Here is a 20400-nt window from a genome sequence, read left to right as displayed (position 1 = left end):
GCTATAAGCTAGATACGTTTGTTTGTTGTCCTGTTTTCTAACAGCATTGACACGTGTGTGTTTGTAGCAAGCCCTTATACATTTCTCGAACTGGTACATATGCACATAAACATATAACTAAAGCTTATAACATGACTAATAAGTGTTATAAAAATGATCAAATATTTGTAAAAGGTAACTTATGGCACTTATGGTACTTTGTTAGTCTGGGACAGTTGTGCAAGTTCTTATGTAATCATCCCCCCTCGTAGGACAATAAGGGCTTTGGAATTGGAGAGCTGGTATGGGGCAAAATTAAAGGTTTCTCCTGGTGGCCTGGTATGGTGGTGACCTGGCGAGCGACTGGGAAGAGACAGGCATCGCATGGCATGCGCTGGTTACAGTGGTTTGGTGATGGCAAATTCTCTGAGGTGAGTAACTCTGGAAAAGACATTATGAACCATTACAGCAAAGTTGAACATCTTCACTTAACAGCGAAGGACTTTTTTTTATTAGGTTGATGAGTGATATTTTTATGGGGGAATGATGTGTGGGGTATGTGTGTGTGTGTGTGTGTGTGTTTGTGTGTGTGTGTGTGTGTGTTTTGCTTGTAGGTGTCTGCTGACAAACTGGATTCCATCACAGCCTTTTCCAAGTTTTTTAATTTGTCCTCTTACACCAAGCTGGCTTCCTACCGCAGAGCTATATTCCAAGCCCTCGAGGTAAGACGGGATTCGGTGGATAAATGCTGACGATCATTTTGAGAAACGCATGGCGCACAAAGGTTTCTGTAATGTAGCCTTGTTAATAAATTAATGAACCAGCGCATGCTGTGTTCATTTTAAGAAAGGTCAGAGATACAACATCTGCATTCGGTTTGTCCAGCTGATTATGTGTGTAGATTTAAAGGACCGAAAGATAAGAGTCCAAGTAAGCATTTGTCTGAAAGCTTTGTGGAATTCCCCGACAGCTCCCTTAATTACCTTCCTCTAGTGAATAAGATGTTCTACCAAACAACACAAAGGTCAGCAAGTCCAGGCACGTTTGAGAACCAGAACTCGGCATGTCTGCACTCCCTTGCTTGTTCTTTCTACAGATTACCACCTTTTCTGTGATGTACTATAGATAATTTGTCTCCGTTTTGTCAACCATAAAGTTTGACAAATGTTTAAAGCTTTTTAAAAACACTCTCAGCTATTTAATCGCAGTTTATTAGCTTTAAAATAGTGTCTTTGAGTAACCCTGTTAATCCACTTTCTCAATTTAAACAGAAAATGTTATTTACTATTAGAACTATTTCTTCTGTGCCAAACCTATTAAGTTTTTAATGAATGCAGTGGTGAAGATTTGATAATGCAGTAAGTCAGGCTGACATGGCTTATTGTTTTGTTAGCAGAAAAAATAACATTATTTCCACAAAAGTACCGCGTAAAGAAATGCACAAAAACCATTCACGTTTGAAGTCTTACAGGTAAAACAGGCTTTCAGAATTGGCAGGCGCAATGATTCACATGCAAGTTAAGATTCTTAAGGTTCACCTGCCAAAATAAAAAAAAGAACTACAAATGATAATATTAAAAAAATACTAACTTGAGAAACAAATATAACTATATATATATTCTAATGACTAGTTATATGATTATATATATAACTAACTGGATAAGGACATCAAACCAGTTGCGGATAAAACAAAGATAGTTAACTATCTATGATAAATAGTAGGACAATATATATATATATTTTTTTTTTGCTCTGGTTGCCAGAGAAATATTTCCAACGAGATTTATATGACTAATTGCTCACTTTTTTCTTATGATGAATTAATACTTAAGGGTTCACTGAATAGTTGAAGTACCAATATGTCATCAGTATATTATATGCTTTGCTAGTTATTTTTAGGACAAATGTTGCTCAACACTTGACACAACATATACCGCAATTTATCGCGGAATTGCATTTGCCACATAACTAATTCTTTTATCTGGTATACCGAAAAACTTATTGGGAATTGTTTGTATGGAGTTTTATGTTGAAACAAGAAAGTATGATAAAAATATAATTATTAATTATAAAATGAAGTAAAATGTTAATACAGTACAGTACTGTATTTATAAAATAGCATTTTGGGGTGGCGTCCATTTATTACTGTTTTTTGTTTATCGGGGTGGTTACGTTCCAAAACCACCACGATAAATGGGGGATTACTGTAGTATGTTTGTAGCAATGTAGTTAATGCTCTGTGATGAGTGCCAACAAGAAAAAAGAAAAAGCATCATTGCATTTTTTTGGTTTTGACATACTGCCTACATATGAATGACACTGCATCATTAAGCTGGATCAGGCTGTTTAAATAGCAATTTTAGCATCACTATGTCTATGTCTTATTTTAACATGTATCTGGCTTCACTGTTCTACATTCCTTATTTGACCTTCTTGTTTGAACCTAAAGAGTGAACTATCGATAAACATAATTTCGTCAAAACTCTCATTCTTTCTTCTCTATACACATTCTGTATAGATGGCTAGCATCCGTGCTGAGAAGACGTTTCCTCTGTGTGAATCGGATAATCCAGAGGACCAGGTGAAACCCATGCTGGACTGGGCTCACAGCGGCTTCCTGCCCAAAGGAAAGGAGGGCCTCAAACCCAAAGAAAACTCCCGTGAGTATGAGTTAACTGGAACGCACTTAGTGGGTCATTAAACTCACAGGCTGTCAAGCCACCAAAAGTTCTTCATAATTAATAATTCACCAACTTAGAGCTGATAAAGTCCTCTAGTTAATCTCTTCATCTTTCTTGTGAAGTTATAGAGTTCACAGCCAACCACACACATACTCACACACAGATATAGAGTTTTTTCTACTTTGCGCCAGCAGCTGTGCAAATCCTTATGAATGTGAAGAAGGAAACTCAAACAAGAGCAAAAATCACGTGTTTATTTAGTGCTTTTAACACAGATGACTCACAGCTGAAATATGACATTCCTCACATTCAAAGTCTGCAGGCTTTCTCTGTGTTATGAATTACCTTAAATGCACTTGTGGTTTGTTTAGCGCACTTGCTAATTGCGATTCAGGGCAAAAACGTGGAATAGTGCTCACTCGAATACCCACCCGCATTCTCTTAATTATTTCACTCTCTTGAGGAAATTCTCTTTGTGAGAGAGTTTACATTCTGATAAAGAATGAGTTTACATTCTGAGAGAATTTCCAATTTCATTCATAACTTGAATGACATCACTGACATTTTACTAGTAGAGACAAAATGAGTTCCTCTGAGGTACCAAAACACCCACAAAAAAAGAGTTTGACATTTCAGTGCGGTCTTTAGCCTCGGAGGCAGGTTACGTTAGAGGCTGTGCTTAATTTGCTAAATCCCACACTGGAAAATTCGAAAGTATGGCTTTCGACAGCTTACATCTACAGAGTACCCCATTTGATTCTATGATGATGATGCTGATGTGACATAGTGGCGTTGCACTCAGGCATGTGTCCCACCACATACCTGGTTTTCCCAGTATAGGCTTGAGATCTGTGATCCTGACCAGTTTAAAGAGGTTACTAAAGATGAACAAACAGTTAATTAAAATGAGTATGATTAGATCTTCAGTTAGACTCCACCCTCGTGCTAAAAAGCTATTTGGAAGGTATCAAAGCACAAAGATAAGCACTTGAAACATAATAGATGCTATTGAAACTAAAACCAGGTTCTATATTTGGAAGACTATCAAGCCCTGGGAACCTTTTTAGGATATGACATCATGGACTGTATGGAATCTACAGTTGTATTGTGGTTGACTTTGATGAAATCCTAAACTCCTGCATCACCACCACAGACCAGTGCAGTAACTGTGATAGTCCTGCTGCTGAACTATTCATTTTGTTATTTAATTTTTTTTCTTCCTCACGTGTAAATATGATTCAGCCTCCATCTCTCTGCTCAGCTGAGGAGAGCACGCCCACTCTTTTTCATCATCAAACCATGCCTCCAAACAGAAATGTCAGTGATCCAAACAAAGCTGTTACCTCTGGCTGTTACAAGGCTGTTCCATTTTGTCAAAGATTGCGGAAAACTAAACTAGTCTGTTTAGTCTGTATTCACAATTGCAGTTTCTAGAAAGCTGAAGAAACTTCAGTGAGGCAACCACTGTGAATGCTCTAGCCTGCCTGTACTCTTTCTATGCAATATATATGTTTATTTGTTTGTTTTTTCTTCTTGGAAATTAGTTTTGTTATAAACAGCTTATTTCTAGCAACTCATGAGGCACATGTAGATATAATGTAGATATATATTATATATATATGGCTCGAAAAAGTTGAAGGGTTATTAATGTTTTCATAATTTTCTGAGTTTGCCTCCCAGATTATTGAAAATCTGCCCCTTTAGAGTGAAGGTGAAGTGTGTTATTGTGACGTGAAACATCTCTTACAAGTTTCATGAGGTTTTGAGTGTCTGCCATGTGTGTGTGTGTGTGTGTGTGTGTGTGTGTGTGTGAGAGAGAGAGAGAGAGAGAGAGAGAGAGAGAGAGAGAGAGAGAGAGAGAGAGAGAGAGAGAGAGTGTGTGTTTGTTGAATAACATGGTGGTTTGTCTTTCACAGCTGAGTGCTGTTTGTTCCCAGCAGCTCCAGAGAGCACAACGCTGCAGGCCAAACTTCTGGAGTCCAATCCGCCAGAGCTTGCTCCGTCTGCTAAGAGGGCCAGACTCAGCATGTGCAAGGCCAAATCAGCCAGTGAGGACATCTACAGCAGAGGTCAGAGGTCCTATGTAGCATGGTAGTCAGTAACCTTAAATATATGCTGTTTAGTAGACTTTTATTTATTCTTTTTATATGCTGTGTATCTCTAATTAGAAAAAAAAAATCATTTTTAACATTTGTGTTTGTTCTGGTCATTTTCCCACAGTAAAATGGATTTCATTGATGTGAAACTAACAGGATCCTTATGTGGATCGTTTGTCAGTGTATTTGATCTAGTGCTTCTTTCCCATTTCAGAACAAATGGTTCATGAAGTCTTGAAAAATCACAGAAGTATAGAAGGTATGATTTTGTCAACTGTCCATTTTCCTTCTTACTTCACCACATGCTGATCTTGATTTTTAGATCATGTTTTCCCCCCTTACCATTTCTGTCTCTCTCACATACACACAGAGTTCTGCCTGTCTTGTGGCAAGACAAGAGCAGCAACCTTCCACCCACTGTTTGAAGGAGGCCTGTGTCAAGCATGCAAGGTAAAATTCCATCAGACTTATTTGCACATCCTCACATTTACATTAAGTGACAGCACTATATCTAGGCATGAACAAATGAAAGGGATTGTAATTACTGCCACTTGTTATAACAAAGAAACGGCTATAAAATTGAGTCAGAGCATTAGGATATATTACACAGTTATTTACAGTCATTGTGTGCTAATTAATCGGCATCATCCTCGTCTCATTTATGACCCTTTGCAAGTCGTACATACTGGTTGTCATCATTTTAATACATGTTTGATTGTTTTGGTTTGTTTTTTTGCATGTGTTTTAGGATGTATATTTAGAGATCTCCTACATGTATGATGACGATGGCTATCAGTCGTACTGTACGGTATGCTGTGGAGGCCGGGAAGTGCTACTTTGTGGGAACGCCAACTGCTGCAGGTTCAGCATTTTACACTTTCACACATACACGAATATACACACACACACACACATATTTAAATACCATATGTAACACTCATGAGAGTCAGAATGTTACACGGGAGTAAATGTTAATACATACAGGCGAAAGTTGGACTTTCAGAGTCAGAAATTAACCACGACTTATTGATATAGATGTCAACATATTTTTCTTTTTTTTTTTTGGCTCTTGCATAGCCTCTTGCTTACAAAAACATAATAAATGTTCATTCTTTTCTTTCAAGCACTTATTTCACTGGTTCTATTTAGCATGAGGACTGGCAGAATAATGAGAAAAGTTGACAGAACTCTAATTTACAACAGAGTAATTTAAAAAATTAACTACCAGCTCTTGTTAGTTGCACGGATGGCATGGAAGTTATAGATTTATAGCCCTACTATGCACATGTACTTATTATCCTTCTCCATCCACCCTTCATTCTCATTAATAACTTGAGTATATGTCTATTTTGACTTTCTTCAATGTTTTTGTGTATACACATCTCATTTCCTTTTTTTTCATACAGCTACAGATATTAGGCTTTTTGTGTGCCTTGCTCAGTGTCTTACTCTAATATCCTGTTTTTTATTATTCTCACCTTTCTTTCCCTCCCTCCTTCTTTCTCCTCAGGTGTTTCTGTGTGGACTGTTTGGACCTGCTGGTTGGTGCAGGAGCATCAAACAGTGCACGTGATTTAGACCCGTGGCTGTGTTATATGTGTCAGCCGTTGCAGCCGTATGGCGTGCTGAAGAGACGCCATGACTGGAGCCTTAAACTGCAGGAGTTCTTTGTAAATGACAAAGGACAGGAGTTTGTGAGTTTCTGGTTCATTAAAAAATAATAATTTATATACAGTATATTTCCAAAAGTATTGGGTCACCTGACTTTTCTAGCTATATGTGGTTCTTTTCCGAACTGTTACCACAAAGCTGGAGGCGCCTCAATTGTATCGGACGTATTTAGATGCGCTTTAATAAAATGTAGCATTCAATTGAACTTGGAATCCCAAATCCCTGTTTCAGCATGGCAATGCCCCTGTGCACAAAGTGAGCTCCATGAAGATCTGGTTTACAGGCTTTGGAGAGGAAGATTTCGAGTGGCCTGCTATAGAGCTCTGATCTCATCCCTACTGAACACCTTTGGGATGAATCGGAACGCTGACTGCACCCCAGCTCTCCTCACCCTACATCAGACCTGCCTTTCGTAACACTCTTGTAGCTGATGAACACAAATATCCATAAGCACACTCCAAAATCTAGTTGAACAGCTTCCCAGAAGAGTGGAGGGAATTTTAAGAGCAAATTGGGACTAAATGTGCAATGCAATTCACAAAAATCACATACCGTGCTTATGACCAGGTGACCCAATACTTTTGGAAATGTAGTGTATACACAATATATAGCACTCTCTATATGTTAGCAACTTTTTCAACTTAAAGGCCTTAAAAGGTTTATTTTTTATTTTTTTGTTATTTTGTCCCTTAAGGAAAGCCCAAAAATTTACCCAGCAGTTCCAGCAGAGCAAAGGCGTCCAATTCGAGTTCTGTCACTGTTTGATGGCATTGCTACAGGTAAGTGACCTAAACATATCTGATTTTAATTTGTTGTAAAGGAATCCTTCAGGTTCCTTAACCTGATGTCTACACACTGTGCCTGTAACATAAGTACAATTACATCAAACAATACAATTTCTTAATACATTTCTTTCTATATACTGACACTCAATTAAAGAAACTACACAAATATGTGTTTTACATAAATGTTTTAACATACAACTTAGCTGTCAAGGAAAAACACTATGCTGCATCTGAAACCACTCCCGATCTCCTACTGTATATAGAGCACTATATCAAGTGGCAGTAATTTTAAGAGAGGGGTCTGAATTCTGAGTGAACATCTTAATTTTCGACATTGCTCAATGCTCACTTGTTTGTATCCACAGCGCACTCTGATTTTATCAGATACATCCCTAATAAAATATTTCTTATACTGCAGTGCAAAATTGCACAAAAGCAAAATCTTCTTTTCAGAAAAACCAAAATTAACCAATAGCAAGACAGAGTATATTTTATTGTGTTGTGTACAGTTGCATTCAGCTAAGAGGAAAACCTGTTCAAATGTTCTGCATATAATGTATGTCCCTTTAGATGTTTATTCTTGTCGATTTTTATTTAGTTTTTAAATAAATATGACCAACAGGGTTTTTTTATATACAGTAAAACCTTGTTGTACGAGCAACCTGTAGTACGAGCAAACGGAGATACGAGCGACCTTGCTCGCAAAATTTTACCATATTTCACGAACAAATTTCGAAGGCACGAGCAAACCCACGCTGCCGGTTCCCCGTTTTCGGCGTAGGGTCGCATCAGTCGCTTAGATGATGACGTATCACTCGGTCGCTCTCGTTGTTCAGTGTAGCAAAAACTTTACTTTTTTTAGTTTTATATTTTTATTTCACTAGAAATCTTTGTTTGTTAAAATAGGCTACAAACACATTTTTAAGTGCAGAAATAAGCGATCGGATGAGATCTCGGAACGGATGAAATCACTTTTACATTCATTCTAATGGGAAAAATCAGTTCGAACGTACGAGCAAATGGACCTACGAGCAATTTTCAAGAACGAGTTATGCTCGTCCAACGGGGTTTTACTGTATATATTTTTTTTTTACAAATATTGAATGTGTTTTTACATCATAAACCTAATAATAAATCAATATGACAAAAATAAACTACAATACACTCGAGGTGTTATTACAGCATAAGTGTTTTATGGAGTAATTGTCCGTGACAGCCGTTCCTCTTTGATGCTGGATGTTTACTTTAGTGTCACTCACTCATTTTTCTTCCCTTCTTCCCATATTGCAAACTCAGCTGCCATGCACTATATAGGGATTAGTGAATGAGCGAAGGAGTGATCAGTTTCAGAAGCAGCATCGTTTTCATAGGAAAACTGTTAGTAATTACAGCTTTGATAAGACATTCTTTAATTTCTGTCTCATCTTAAACCTTCAGTGTTAGAGCAAAGTGGTTGTTGCTTTCCCTAAAAACTCTTTCAAATATTTTTTTGGTTTTTTTTGGCAAAGATATGGTAAAAAAAATTTTATAAGATGAAGGATTCTTTAAAAAATTTGCTTCGGTCAGATTACAGATCATTTCATTTCAGGAAATGGTATAAAGCAGTATTTGTTTCTTGGCCTGTGGCTTGTAGGCTATCTGGTGCTGAAGGATTTGGGCTTTAAGATTGATGCATACATTGCCTCAGAGGTGTGCGAGGACTCCATATCCGTGGGAGTCGTCCGACATGAAGGAAAAATCCAATATGTGAACGATGTTCGAAATATCACCCGGAAAAATGTAAGTTGAGAACTCAAGATCCCTTTGGCAATGTTCTCAAGTCAGTCTCACAGACACCTCTAGTTTAGAATGTTAACTGCAGTCATGCTGTCTCTTTGTCTCTCGTACACACACACACACACACACACACACACACACACACACACACACACACACACACACACACACACACCTGGTCTAAACCTGTTATTTGCTTTGTTGTGAGTTGCATGTCCCAACAGCTTTTGATAACAGCAATCAGTCCACCGGAGAGGAGTCTGGCTTTTGTAGTCCCTCCTCCCCTTCACTTCCTGCTTGTTTGGCTTTCAGTTTCTGCCTCCTCCTTTCTCTTGTCCACTATCACAGACATATACACACACACACACACACACACACACACACACACACACTCACACTGCTCGCTGGAGCCCAAAGCATTCCCAAATCCCTCCTTTACACATTCACTCATTCACTCTACCATCCACCCTTTCATCCATTCATTGATCCCTCGCTCAGTCACCAATTCACCCCATTGTCATTCCGCTGAGCCTCAATTGAGGTGGGAGGGAACAGAGGGAGGAATAAAAAGGATAGCAAAGAGAAAGGGAAGGCAGGAGCCTGGAGCTGGATGGGGGGAGGCATGAAAAGAGGCTGAATAGAATCCAGCTGCAAATGCTCACACACACACACACACACACACACACACACACACACACACACACACACACACACACACACACACACACACACAGAAACACACACAGATTTGATATAAGAGATCTCTTACAGACAGTGTGGTTTGTATCTGCCTGTGTGTTTCCTAATCTCTGTTTATCCACACGCTCAGGATTCATCTGTGTCTTTCATGCCACAGTGACCTCTAATCAGTCAATCAGTTACTCATTTGTTTTATGTTGCTTGTCAGTGCAAGACTCAATGTTTAAAATGCTAAGATTTGTGAATGATACAGCTTTTAATACACAATGGGTTTGAATGGCTATTGTGGTTAGGCTTTGCTTTTTTATGTTGAATTCATAACTTTTTATACCGAAAACCAGGTAGAACATCAGCATTTCCCCCCCACAGAAGAAACTGAGAGTTGACACACACACACACACACACACACACACACACACACACACACACACACACACACACACACACACACACAGAAACACACACAGATGAGATATAAGAGATCTCTTACAGACAGTGTTTACGTGCTGTTTTTGCACATCGTTTTGACTGCTGCTATTGCTGTTTTGCACAAACCCTTTTGTTTACATTTTGTTTAATGACAAGGTAAACTGTACTCAGTTCTCTTTTACACACTGCACTGTTTAATATACAGTAGGTTTACTGGCACCGCTATTTTGTTTTGTGTATTTGTCCTACACTGCTTGTGTTGTCTTGCACTGTCTTGTGTTGTCTTTGCACCAGGTTGCACACGATGCACTTTATGTGGCGAGGACACTTACTAGTCCTTAGCTCTGTGTTTTCTGTTATGTAGCTTTATGTTGTTTAATGTAGTGCCTGGAGGAACGCTGTTTCATTTCACTGTGTACTGCGTCAGCTCTATATGGTTGAAATGACAATGAAAGCTTCTTGACTTAACTTGAACATTGTGGTGCTGTTTTTCACACAGATGGCAGAATGGGGACCGTTCGACTTGGTGATTGGTGGAAGCCCGTGTAATGACCTGTCGATTGTCAATCCAGCTAGAAAGGGGCTTTATGGTGAGACATCTAGCTAACCAGCTGTCTGTCTGTCAAACAAAGAAAAAAGTATCTAAGAAGTAACCTAAGTGGTAAAAACTATCAAATGTATAGCAGATGTTATAAAGTCTTTTAGCACATTCATTATCTATTTATTGATCGTTTGATCAATCTGTCTGCATGTTTGTCTGTTTACCTATCTATCTGTCGCTGTCAGTCTGTCTATTTATAGGTCAATATGTCTAACTATTTGCCTGCCTGTTAGATCTTTCAAGCATATTATTTGCATCCTTGGTCATAAAGCTCAGGTTAGACATAGCAAGAAAACCTTATGTTTCTGACATATCATTTTTAAAGTCTTCACTTTGTCCTGTTCGACAGAAGGGACTGGCCGTCTGTTCTTCGAGTTTTATCGTCTGCTGAGTGAAGCAAAGCCAAAAGAGGGAGAAGACCGACCCTTCTTCTGGATGTTTGAGAACGTAGTCGCGATGGGTGTCAACGACAAACGAGACATTTCGCGCTTCCTCGAGGTTTTTTGCTTTCTCCTAAATGTTTTTACGAAATGATTTTTTAAAGTCAAAAGGATCTTTTATAATACACCTTTTCATTTGGCACATTTCTAAACTATTGATTCAGAAGGGAATGTTAATGTTTACATTCAGGGTCTGTCGTTTTATCTATGCATTTGTGTATTTGACATGATGTATGTTCTTTCTTTTATGTCCATTAATCCAGTGTAATCCAGTAATGATCGATGCTATTGAAGTGTCAGCTGCTCACCGAGCTCGATATTTCTGGGGCAACCTGCCAGGAATGAATAGGTAATATTCATTTGTGATTTTTTTTTACTTATTTACCTGAAGCACTTAATGACTGTTAAAGATAAGATGAGATGCACCTTTATTCGTCCCACAGTGGAGAAATTCCTGTTACAGCAGCAAAGAAAAATGTGCAAATATAAAGCAGAGTACAACAACATAGTACAAATATATACAATACAGTGTATAAATACAAATGAAAAGAAACAAACAATATAGTAATTAAACTTTCAAACAAATTGCACCAGGTAATATTGCACAGTTTAAAATAATGTTATTGCAAAGTTGTTATTGGAAAAAATACAAGTGATTGTTATTGCACAGTTTAAAAAACAATATAAACAGTGTGCATTATGGTGACTGGTTCACTGGGAGCAGCTCTGATTGTACAGTCTAATAGCAGCAGGGTGAAAAGACCTTTGGTATTGCTCCTTCAGACACTTGGGATGTAACAGTCTGTTACTGAAGGAGTGAACAGGGAGTGAGAGTCGTTCTCCAGCAATGATTATAGCTTAGCTACCATCGTCCTTTCTCTCACTTCCTGTACAGTGTAGAGGGGAATCTCCAGGACTGAGCTGGCCTTTCTGATCTGCTTGTCCAGTCTTTTCCTAACTGTAATAAAGATGCTGCTCCACCCGCAGACCACTCCATAGAAGATGGCTGAGGCCAAGTTTAAAAAGGTCTGCACTCCGAAAGACCTTAGCCTCCTCAGCAAAAAAGAGTCTGCTCTGTCCTTTCTTGTAAAGCATTCTTAGGAACCGGACATAATTTCACATATTCACTACTGATTTCTGATTTTCGTCTACTGTATTTAGGGATACACTTGTTCAAAACTCTTGAAAAAAGTTAATTAGCAGCATACCAGAATAGACCATGTCTTGCAGTTAAATATTACAGATCTGATCTAACTGCAATACATGGTCTATTCTGGTATTCTGAAAATTCACTTTTTGTTAATAAAAGAAAATAAAATAAAATTAAGGTTACGCATGTAACTACAAGTCTACAAAAAAGAAAAAGGCCTGCCAGGGTGGTATTGTATTGCCTTATTCTTATTTTAATTTCAGACCACCAGAGCAGTTTCCTCCGGCATTAGTTGAGTCAAACAAATCATGCAACTGCCTTACATAACTGATATTAGGAATTACTCAAATAAGTTTCTTTTCGGCTTCTCCCGTTAGGGGTCGCCACAGCGGATCCTCCGCACGTTTGATTTGGCACATGTTTTACGCTGGATGCCCTTCCTAACGCAACCCTCCCCAATTTATCCGGGCTTGGGACCGGCACTAAGAGTGGCTGGGGATGGTACCCTGACCGGGAATCGAACCCGGGTCGCAGCGGTGGGAGCGCTGCATCTTAACCACTAGACCACCAGGGGACCTATTAGGAATTAGGAATTAGGGATTAGGAATTACTCAAATATTATCATCAATTCTTTTTGAAGACAAAAATAAGTCAGGGTGTTGCTATCTTAGGAGTAATAATCAATGCAAGTCTTGATCCTCTTTTGCGTTAAGGTTGAGTATCTTTCAAAATTACCACAAAGCACATGGGTTGCAATAAAGAAACATTTAGTCTGTAAAATCTGTCAAGGTTAGAAGAAGATAAACTCAATGCCACCACATTACAAATGTCTACAAATGACACATGCAACCCAAGATTTCCCATAGAGCATCAAATGCCATTATGAAGTATGCTTGTGCAGTCACATCCTTTAATGAATGAACTCCTTTATGCTGCTCCCCAAGGCACATTTACAGCTGGCTAGTGCGCTGCCAGTTGGCAGTTACTTCCACACATTGCTGGACACGAAGCGTCCTGGGCACATTTTCCTCTAAAACATCTGATAAGTTTAGTGATATTTTGTGGCATCCTTATCTGTGGTAGAAATCCTGGGTTTGGCAACAGAATGACAGTTTCCTTGTCTGCCTTTAGTGATCGTAAATGAAAATATCTGCAGTTTCCATTAGTTTATATGCCAATTTGTAGATCCTGTAGATAAGGACTTATTTAGAAAATTTTAAATTAGGTGTCCACTTCTAGTGATAAGCTCATATGCAAATACTGGCATAGACACGTTTAGTGTAGACCCAGAACCATAAACTCACATATAGTGTGAGATAAAGGTATATAACCATTGTTTCTACCTCCCAGGAAAATGTTAAACTTGCCTGCATATAACTGGCATACTTACCTGCTGATGATTTTCCAATATGTTGTGGTTTTCAAAGGCCATACATATAATTTTAAAACAGGTGGTTTGATAAGTGATCTGTTTATCTGGGAGACTGGTGTCTGGTTTAAGTGCCTTCTAACATCAAGTCGAGCCATGGTCTTGGTTATAGATTTAGAAGTTAAACAGCCCTATACTTAGATTATGTGTCTATCATCCTGGCCATAAAGCCTCTCTCTTTGCCCTGTCAAAGGAATCACAATGGGCAGGTGTTCAATGAAATTGTTAATTCCCACATATAGGCTTGCTACAAGACAACACATCTGCTGTCTGATTGAGTTAGTTTAGAAGTTACACATCTGACTCTCACAGTATTATGAGTTAAAATTAAATAATGAATATGACAAAAAAAAAAACTGGCCGGATATGTGCACCATTGCATGTTTTTGTTCTGGGGAATAGGGATATAAGTCTCTGATCAGTTACCACAGTTGATAGCGATATTGCTCTACTTAAGAATGAGAACCGCCAGTAATGAAGGAGAAGAATCATTGCGGTTTTTAGTGCTTGATTTGAGACTCGGCGCATCAGTAAAACAAATGTTTAGTGATTACAAATTATTTTGGATTGTTTTTTGTTTTTTTTAACATCTGAGTAAAGAAAGGACATCGTGAATAAATGTGTGTTGCATTGAAGTTTTTAATTTCAACTTATATTAATTATTCATTATTATTAATTATAATATTATTATTATTTTTTTTGTAAAAATGGTCACTGCTCACTGCGTTAATAAAATTCAAAATTCTGTTTTGCGTTAATTAATTCGGTAATTGTGACAGCCCTAGTACATCCACATTGGGACAAAAAGTAAGAGCTATTGGCTGCTCAGCTGTTCTGTGGAAAGGTGTGCGTTATTTCCTCTTTATTCTATTTACAAGTACACATATGCAATGTCTAGTGTTGATTTTAAGTGTGGGATTTGCATTTGGAATCTATTGCTGTTAACTGTTAATATAAAGTCCAAGAAGCTGTCACTGCCAGTGATGCAAACCCTACATTAGGTTGAAAAAATAAAAACCTATTACCGCAAAGAGAAATCGCATGCATCATGACACTTCAAAAGCTTGCTCACTAACCTCATCACTTGCAATCTTAAAATTCTGTCAGTCATCAACTTTATTGGAACTTAGCAGAACAAAGAACTTGCACTCAAACACCCAAGAGGTTGGAAAAACTTGCTCTAAATTTGTGTAGTTGGTATGATTTTAAGTTTGCATACTTGTCCATGCTGATACAAAGGGAAGGTCAGTGATTAAGACTTCTGATCGTATAGTTGGGAATTCAAATCCCAGTACCATCATTGCTGGGCCCAAGACCCTGGCACTCAACTGGTTCGTTGTATGAATCAAGATAATTGTAAGTGGCTCAGGATAAGGGCATCTGCCACATGTAAATGTATGAAGTAACTAATCATCCCCAGATACCATCAGTTATGGCAAAAATGTATAAGGCAAGATATAAGTGTTGCCATCCCCTGCAGTGCACTTCAATACATTCATTAACAGTTCAGATTTTAACAGTAACAAGATTAAAAAAGATAAAAAAAAAGGAGGAGGAGGAGGATGAGATTGATTAAGCAGTGACCTTTTTTTAGCATGGGGTCTTGAGTTTGATATTAGTCCTAGGCAGGGAAAAACTAAAGTAAGTATACGGAAAACACAAATTCAGTGTTCAATCTTGAACAAAAGAAGGAGAATATTTATAGAAATAGGCACACAGAGCCTTTTTACACTGTTGTAGATGCTGCTAAAGACACAGGCCTGCTTAAAACAAAAACATTTTTAACACTAAAACATCTTTTTCCACAGACAGCATAGATAAAGTGGCATTGTACTGTAAAGCTTACTGTAAGAAACTCCTCTGTTGTAGGCCTCTGTGTGCCTCTGGCATGGATAAGCTAGAACTACAGGACTGCCTGGAGCATGGCCGCCTTGCTAAGGTAACCTCCTCCATTTATTACAGCCAGAGACCCACACTGGCTTCTATTATGATTTGCTGCACTATTCACCAGCCTAGAAACTAGTACATTGATGTGTAACTTAATGAGCTTTGGTATTTTGTAAAACCGTGATGTAACACTCTTATCACCTCGTGTCTCAAGTTTGGAAAGGTGCGGACCATCACAACACGCTCCAACTCCATCAAGCAGGGTAAAGACCAGCATTTTCCTGTCATCATGAATGGTAAAGAAGACATTCTGTGGTGCACAGAGCTTGAGAGGTGAGCACCATTTTAGATAGCGCTTTATATTACATATTATATCACAAGGTTTATATTATTTATATTAAATATAAAGTATTTTGCTTTTCTAATTCATTATTTAGTATAGATAATACTTGACTGATATTTTAAATAATTGATACTTGTTCACAGGCTACAGTTATGCATGATTCCTTGTGAGCACTCTTTTTCCTGCTTAGCACAAGCCTAATTGTTATATAAAATGACATCTTGCACTTAGCAGACGAGTTTGTGTAAGAAGTTTTAGAAACAGGAGAGTTTTAAGGGCAAAAAACAGACAGTTTTCTTGAAATACCTTATCTGAACCATGTCTTGAGGTGAATTAACTGTTGTATAAGTGGAATAAGTGACTCCAGTTTGTCGAATTATTACAAAAAGAATGCAAACCCGGTATGTAACCACTAGGCTTTACCACCTCGGGTGTGCATGATATTTCTAATAATTCAATGGACTGGATTCAATTATTTCCTAGTTTACAAACTCAAACATACAAAATCACGCAATGATACAAAGGTTTGAGAAGTTGTGAATTTACCTTTAATAATAATTTATGTAATATAGAAAATGAAATAGTATTTTCTTCTTTAGGATTTTCGGCTTTCCTGTCCACTACACAGACGTGTCCAACATGGGGCGGGGAGCCAGACAGAAACTGCTGGGTCGCTCATGGAGTGTTCCAGTCATCCGCCATCTATTTGCACCTCTGAAGGATTACTTTGCCTGTGAATAACAGCCAAAGGGTCCATTTCAATCAGGCCAAGTTACACAGGCATAATACCTGCAGCAACAAAGCACCAAAAGTCTTTACAAGACACAGGGGAACATGTGAGGTTTAGTTTGTTTTTGCCTCATTTGAGACCTGGGCATGGTTTTGTCCAGCAGATGATGCTGTTGCTTTTAGCCAACAAGTCTAATGTTAGGTTTTTATGGGCCTACAGTACTTATAGTAGGCATTAACTGAGGGTTACACATCTTCAAACGCATAACATTTCACACAAAAATACTTGATTTTCAGAGATCTTGTTTCACTTAATGATGTTTTCACTACCTTGATAGCCAGAAATGGTTGAAAGATTTATCTTGATAGACAAAGCTGACATTCTGGTGAAGATTTAACATTATATCCCACTAAAACACACACTAAAAACCCGTGTTTTCTGTCAGGTATGTGGCATTAAAATCTCTATTACAATAGTTTACTTAAAAAAGAGTTGTCAGGGAAGTCTTTTAGCAGTTTAATCTTTAGTTTCTAGTGGAACTTTGTAGTAAGATTTAACATCCCTTAACTTTTTGTTGCTTCTCAGTGAATTGTAAATGTGATTATTTGCCAGAATGTCAGAGTTGTTTACAGGTTATTTTAGAGTGTGAGGTATTTAAGCATAAAAAAAGGTCAGTCATGCCAAAGATCAAAACACACAGACTGAGTCTTAATTTCAAGTCACAGCATGATTCCTTACAGTTTGAATTCCCCAAAAGGGAAAGTTGTTGTTTTTTTAGAATATTTTGTTCATTGTTGTTGTTTGTGTAGTGACTGTGGATTGTTTGACCTTTGTCGAACATTTCTAATGCATTCCTTGTTCTATAAGTCTTTTTACACAAAGAAATACTTGAAACGAGTGCATTGGTGCAAATTCTAAGCTGTGAGCCCACACAATTTATATTTGCAAACATTTTTCTACAAAGAACTGCAGATCATAAGAGCTTTCAATACAATTAATCTGGGAAAAAAATCTTTAGAAGGTAAAGCATTGTAAAACAAGCCAAATGTACAATTTCTATGTAGACAGTTTATTTGATATGTTAGATTTTTAAATATATTACCAGTAATAAAAAAAGAAAACAGATTCAGGGCTTCACATTCAGGGCTTTTAAAAAAAAAAATGCATCAAAATACAGTAATTACTAATAACACACAGGGTACTGTTCTTATATGTTTACATTCCTAACTGTTTTTTAGGGTCTTCACATAGACCTTCACTGGAACTGTATTATGAAAGCGCCTCCCTGAAAGATGAGGACTGATTTTAGTACCTGAGGTTCTTTACTGCTGTTTCTTGTTGTTGGGTGCTCTATCATAAAAGGTTGCATTTTTGTACTCCTTCCTTTATACATTCCTTTTTTTTATTATTATAATAATTTTCAAATATATTTTTTTAAACTTATGGTGCCTTTTGAAGTACAATTCATCTTGGAGCCTTTTTGATTACTTTGAAACAGAAAGTGATACAATATTAGATATGCCTGCTTCAGAACGACTACTGTCCACAATTTAAGCTAGACATTATTGTTAACCTTTTCAAGACAGTATGCAGAAATATCTTTGTTTTAGTATATCATGTAAAATAGAAGTTTTCTATCACTTTCATTTGCATTATAAAATGACAACTACAAACTTCTATTAGCCCAAAATGTAGGTCTTTGTAAAAACAAAATAGCACAAAGTACTGCCTATTTTTCACATTGTTTAGACTTTATATTGTAGTGTTTTAATATTTGTTTAAAAACCTAACATTTTATATAGTAGTTCTTTTAAACGTGTTGCATAAATGTTTGTCATTTACTTGCTGTTTGGTAAAATGAAAACATATTAGCACTGAAAACTTATACATTAACAGTACATTTTATACAAAGTCCATTTTGGAGAATTTTTGATAAGTACTCCATGACTTTATTTTTATACTTTTGTACTCATTTGTATGCTTTTGTATACTTTTTTTTTTATTATTCATAACTATGTAACAAAGTGTTGTTAGTGAAATTGACACCAATAAAGAAGATGACCTTTACTGTACTACACAAAATGTGCTGAATGTTTACACTGACATTTCTTTATTTGGTGAAGGTGGTGCCGAAACCCATCTACGCATGGAACTGTTAAAGGAGCCGAGTTCTGAACGGCTACATCGACTAAACAAATTATGACAAAGAGAATGTTTTTAGATATGCCTACATATTATGCTTGGATGAAGAAAGGTGAGGTCTGCAGCACAAAACTGCATTGGATAGGTAATTCTGTGGACAATGTAGGCAAAGTTCAGATTAAAATCATATGCAGTGTAAAGGTTTCACCAGGTCCAGATCATTTACAAAGGATAGTAATATAGGTGGAATGTTGGCTCATGTTACATAATACCTCATAGAGTCAATACCCCAAATGTAAAACTGATTTTCACCATATCCGTAGGCTAGAAATGTGTTTGACATGCCACAGTAGAAACCCCTGTTAATATGTGACCTCTTTATAGGTGTGTATTGTTGTTACACTTTAAATCAGAAAGACACAACATGTCTACACATGTTTCACTGCCATAGCCTTTTTATTGATTTGCTCTATATATACTTACATATTTATCTGCACTTGTCAATTTGCCCAATTGTTACTATTTGCAAATCTGGGTGCGAGCTTCAATTAAAGTTCCGAACAAAACAAAATGGCAAAATAGTGATCTCTGTGATCTGACCTGATATGCTTTTCTGCTGTTGCAGAACATCCACCTTAGGTTTAATGTATTCTAAGATGCTTTTCTGCTCTCCATAGTTGTGAAGTTTGCTTACTATAGATGTCCTGTTAGGTTAGACCAGTATGTTCATGTGTGTAGTTTCTAATAAATTGGACAAACCATGAACAAATTTAAGAGTATTAAATATGTATTATTGTCATGTGATTGTTCCATGCGTATATCTGTGAGCAGATTAGCACAAGTGTTTGAGTATTAAATTCTAGTTTCATATGTATTCATATATAACATGTATAATAATAATAACTAAATAAAAATGCTCTCGTATTATAGCTAGTCATGAATTAGCAAATCATAAAGGTTTAAATCAGGTGCCCAGACTTTTCCCTAAAAAGGGCCAACTTGATTGAGGGTCATGGGCTGAAAGTAATTTTGCATTATCTAAAGCTGTATTATATAATGAAAGCTGCCATGGTTTCTCTTATGATCCCTCTTAATGTTTTTACAATAATATTCGAAATAAATAAAATTTGAAATTGTACTTATAGTTAAATTTTTAGTTCAACAAAACGTACAATATCAACATAGAAACAATGCGATTTATAGTTGAAAAGACTTTAAATGCCTAATACAGTTTTACAAATTGAGCTCAAATTCACTTCTCTTAATTTTTTACTCTATTATACTCTACTTTTCATTTCAACTTACATTTTTTTTGCAGTTTAAAAATAAAACAATGTTATTTCAAATTGTAAATTCTAAATAGAGACCATTATTCGTTTTCCCCTTTACATATACAGCATGGTGGCAAGTCACCAAGTGGTCTACCTTTGGGCCCTAGTTGGGCCCTAGTTTGAGCATCTGACTTTTCATAATAAAAAGTACCCTGTCTTTACTCAGTGTTTACTAGTTAATTGTAGTTCTCCATTATTATTCAGCATAGTCTACTAAACTAGAATTTAGAT

At 37.1% G+C, this 20400-nt stretch overlaps 1 protein-coding gene across 3 annotated transcripts in view; it reads left to right on the top strand.

The window, feature by feature from the left end:
- The window catches only part of dnmt3bb.1 (DNA (cytosine-5-)-methyltransferase 3 beta, duplicate b.1), a 43194-nt gene extending 24416 nt beyond the window's left edge, over window positions 1–18778 (top strand). The window contains exons 7-22 of one of the 3 annotated variants that reach the window (XM_083570156.1): window positions 252–410; window positions 594–701; window positions 2498–2639; window positions 4601–4729; window positions 4971–5015; window positions 5127–5206; window positions 5505–5617; window positions 6267–6450; window positions 7122–7206; window positions 8846–8991; window positions 10616–10706; window positions 11067–11215; window positions 11421–11506; window positions 15606–15675; window positions 15838–15956; window positions 16566–18778. In XM_083570156.1, coding sequence (XP_083426282.1) covers window positions 252–410; window positions 594–701; window positions 2498–2639; window positions 4601–4729; window positions 4971–5015; window positions 5127–5206; window positions 5505–5617; window positions 6267–6450; window positions 7122–7206; window positions 8846–8991; window positions 10616–10706; window positions 11067–11215; window positions 11421–11506; window positions 15606–15675; window positions 15838–15956; window positions 16566–16707 — 1848 coding nt within the window. In that variant the 3' untranslated portion in view covers window positions 16708–18778. Of the gene's footprint in view, window positions 1–251; window positions 411–593; window positions 702–2497; window positions 2640–4576; window positions 4730–4970; window positions 5016–5126; window positions 5207–5504; window positions 5618–6266; window positions 6451–7121; window positions 7207–8845; window positions 8992–10615; window positions 10707–11066; window positions 11216–11420; window positions 11507–15605; window positions 15676–15837; window positions 15957–16565 lie in introns of all 3 variants that reach the window. The other 2 variants (XM_083570155.1, XM_083570154.1) reach the window with 2 other exon arrangements.
- Window positions 18779–20400: the final 1622 nt, after the last annotated feature.

The sequence above is a fragment of the Silurus aristotelis genome (genome assembly GCF_946808225.1).
Source record: "Silurus aristotelis genome assembly, chromosome: 19".
Lineage (NCBI taxonomy): Eukaryota > Metazoa > Chordata > Actinopteri > Siluriformes > Siluridae > Silurus > Silurus aristotelis.
The sequence above is the reverse complement of the archived record's forward strand: the minus strand, read 5'-3'. Positions and strand labels throughout refer to the sequence as shown.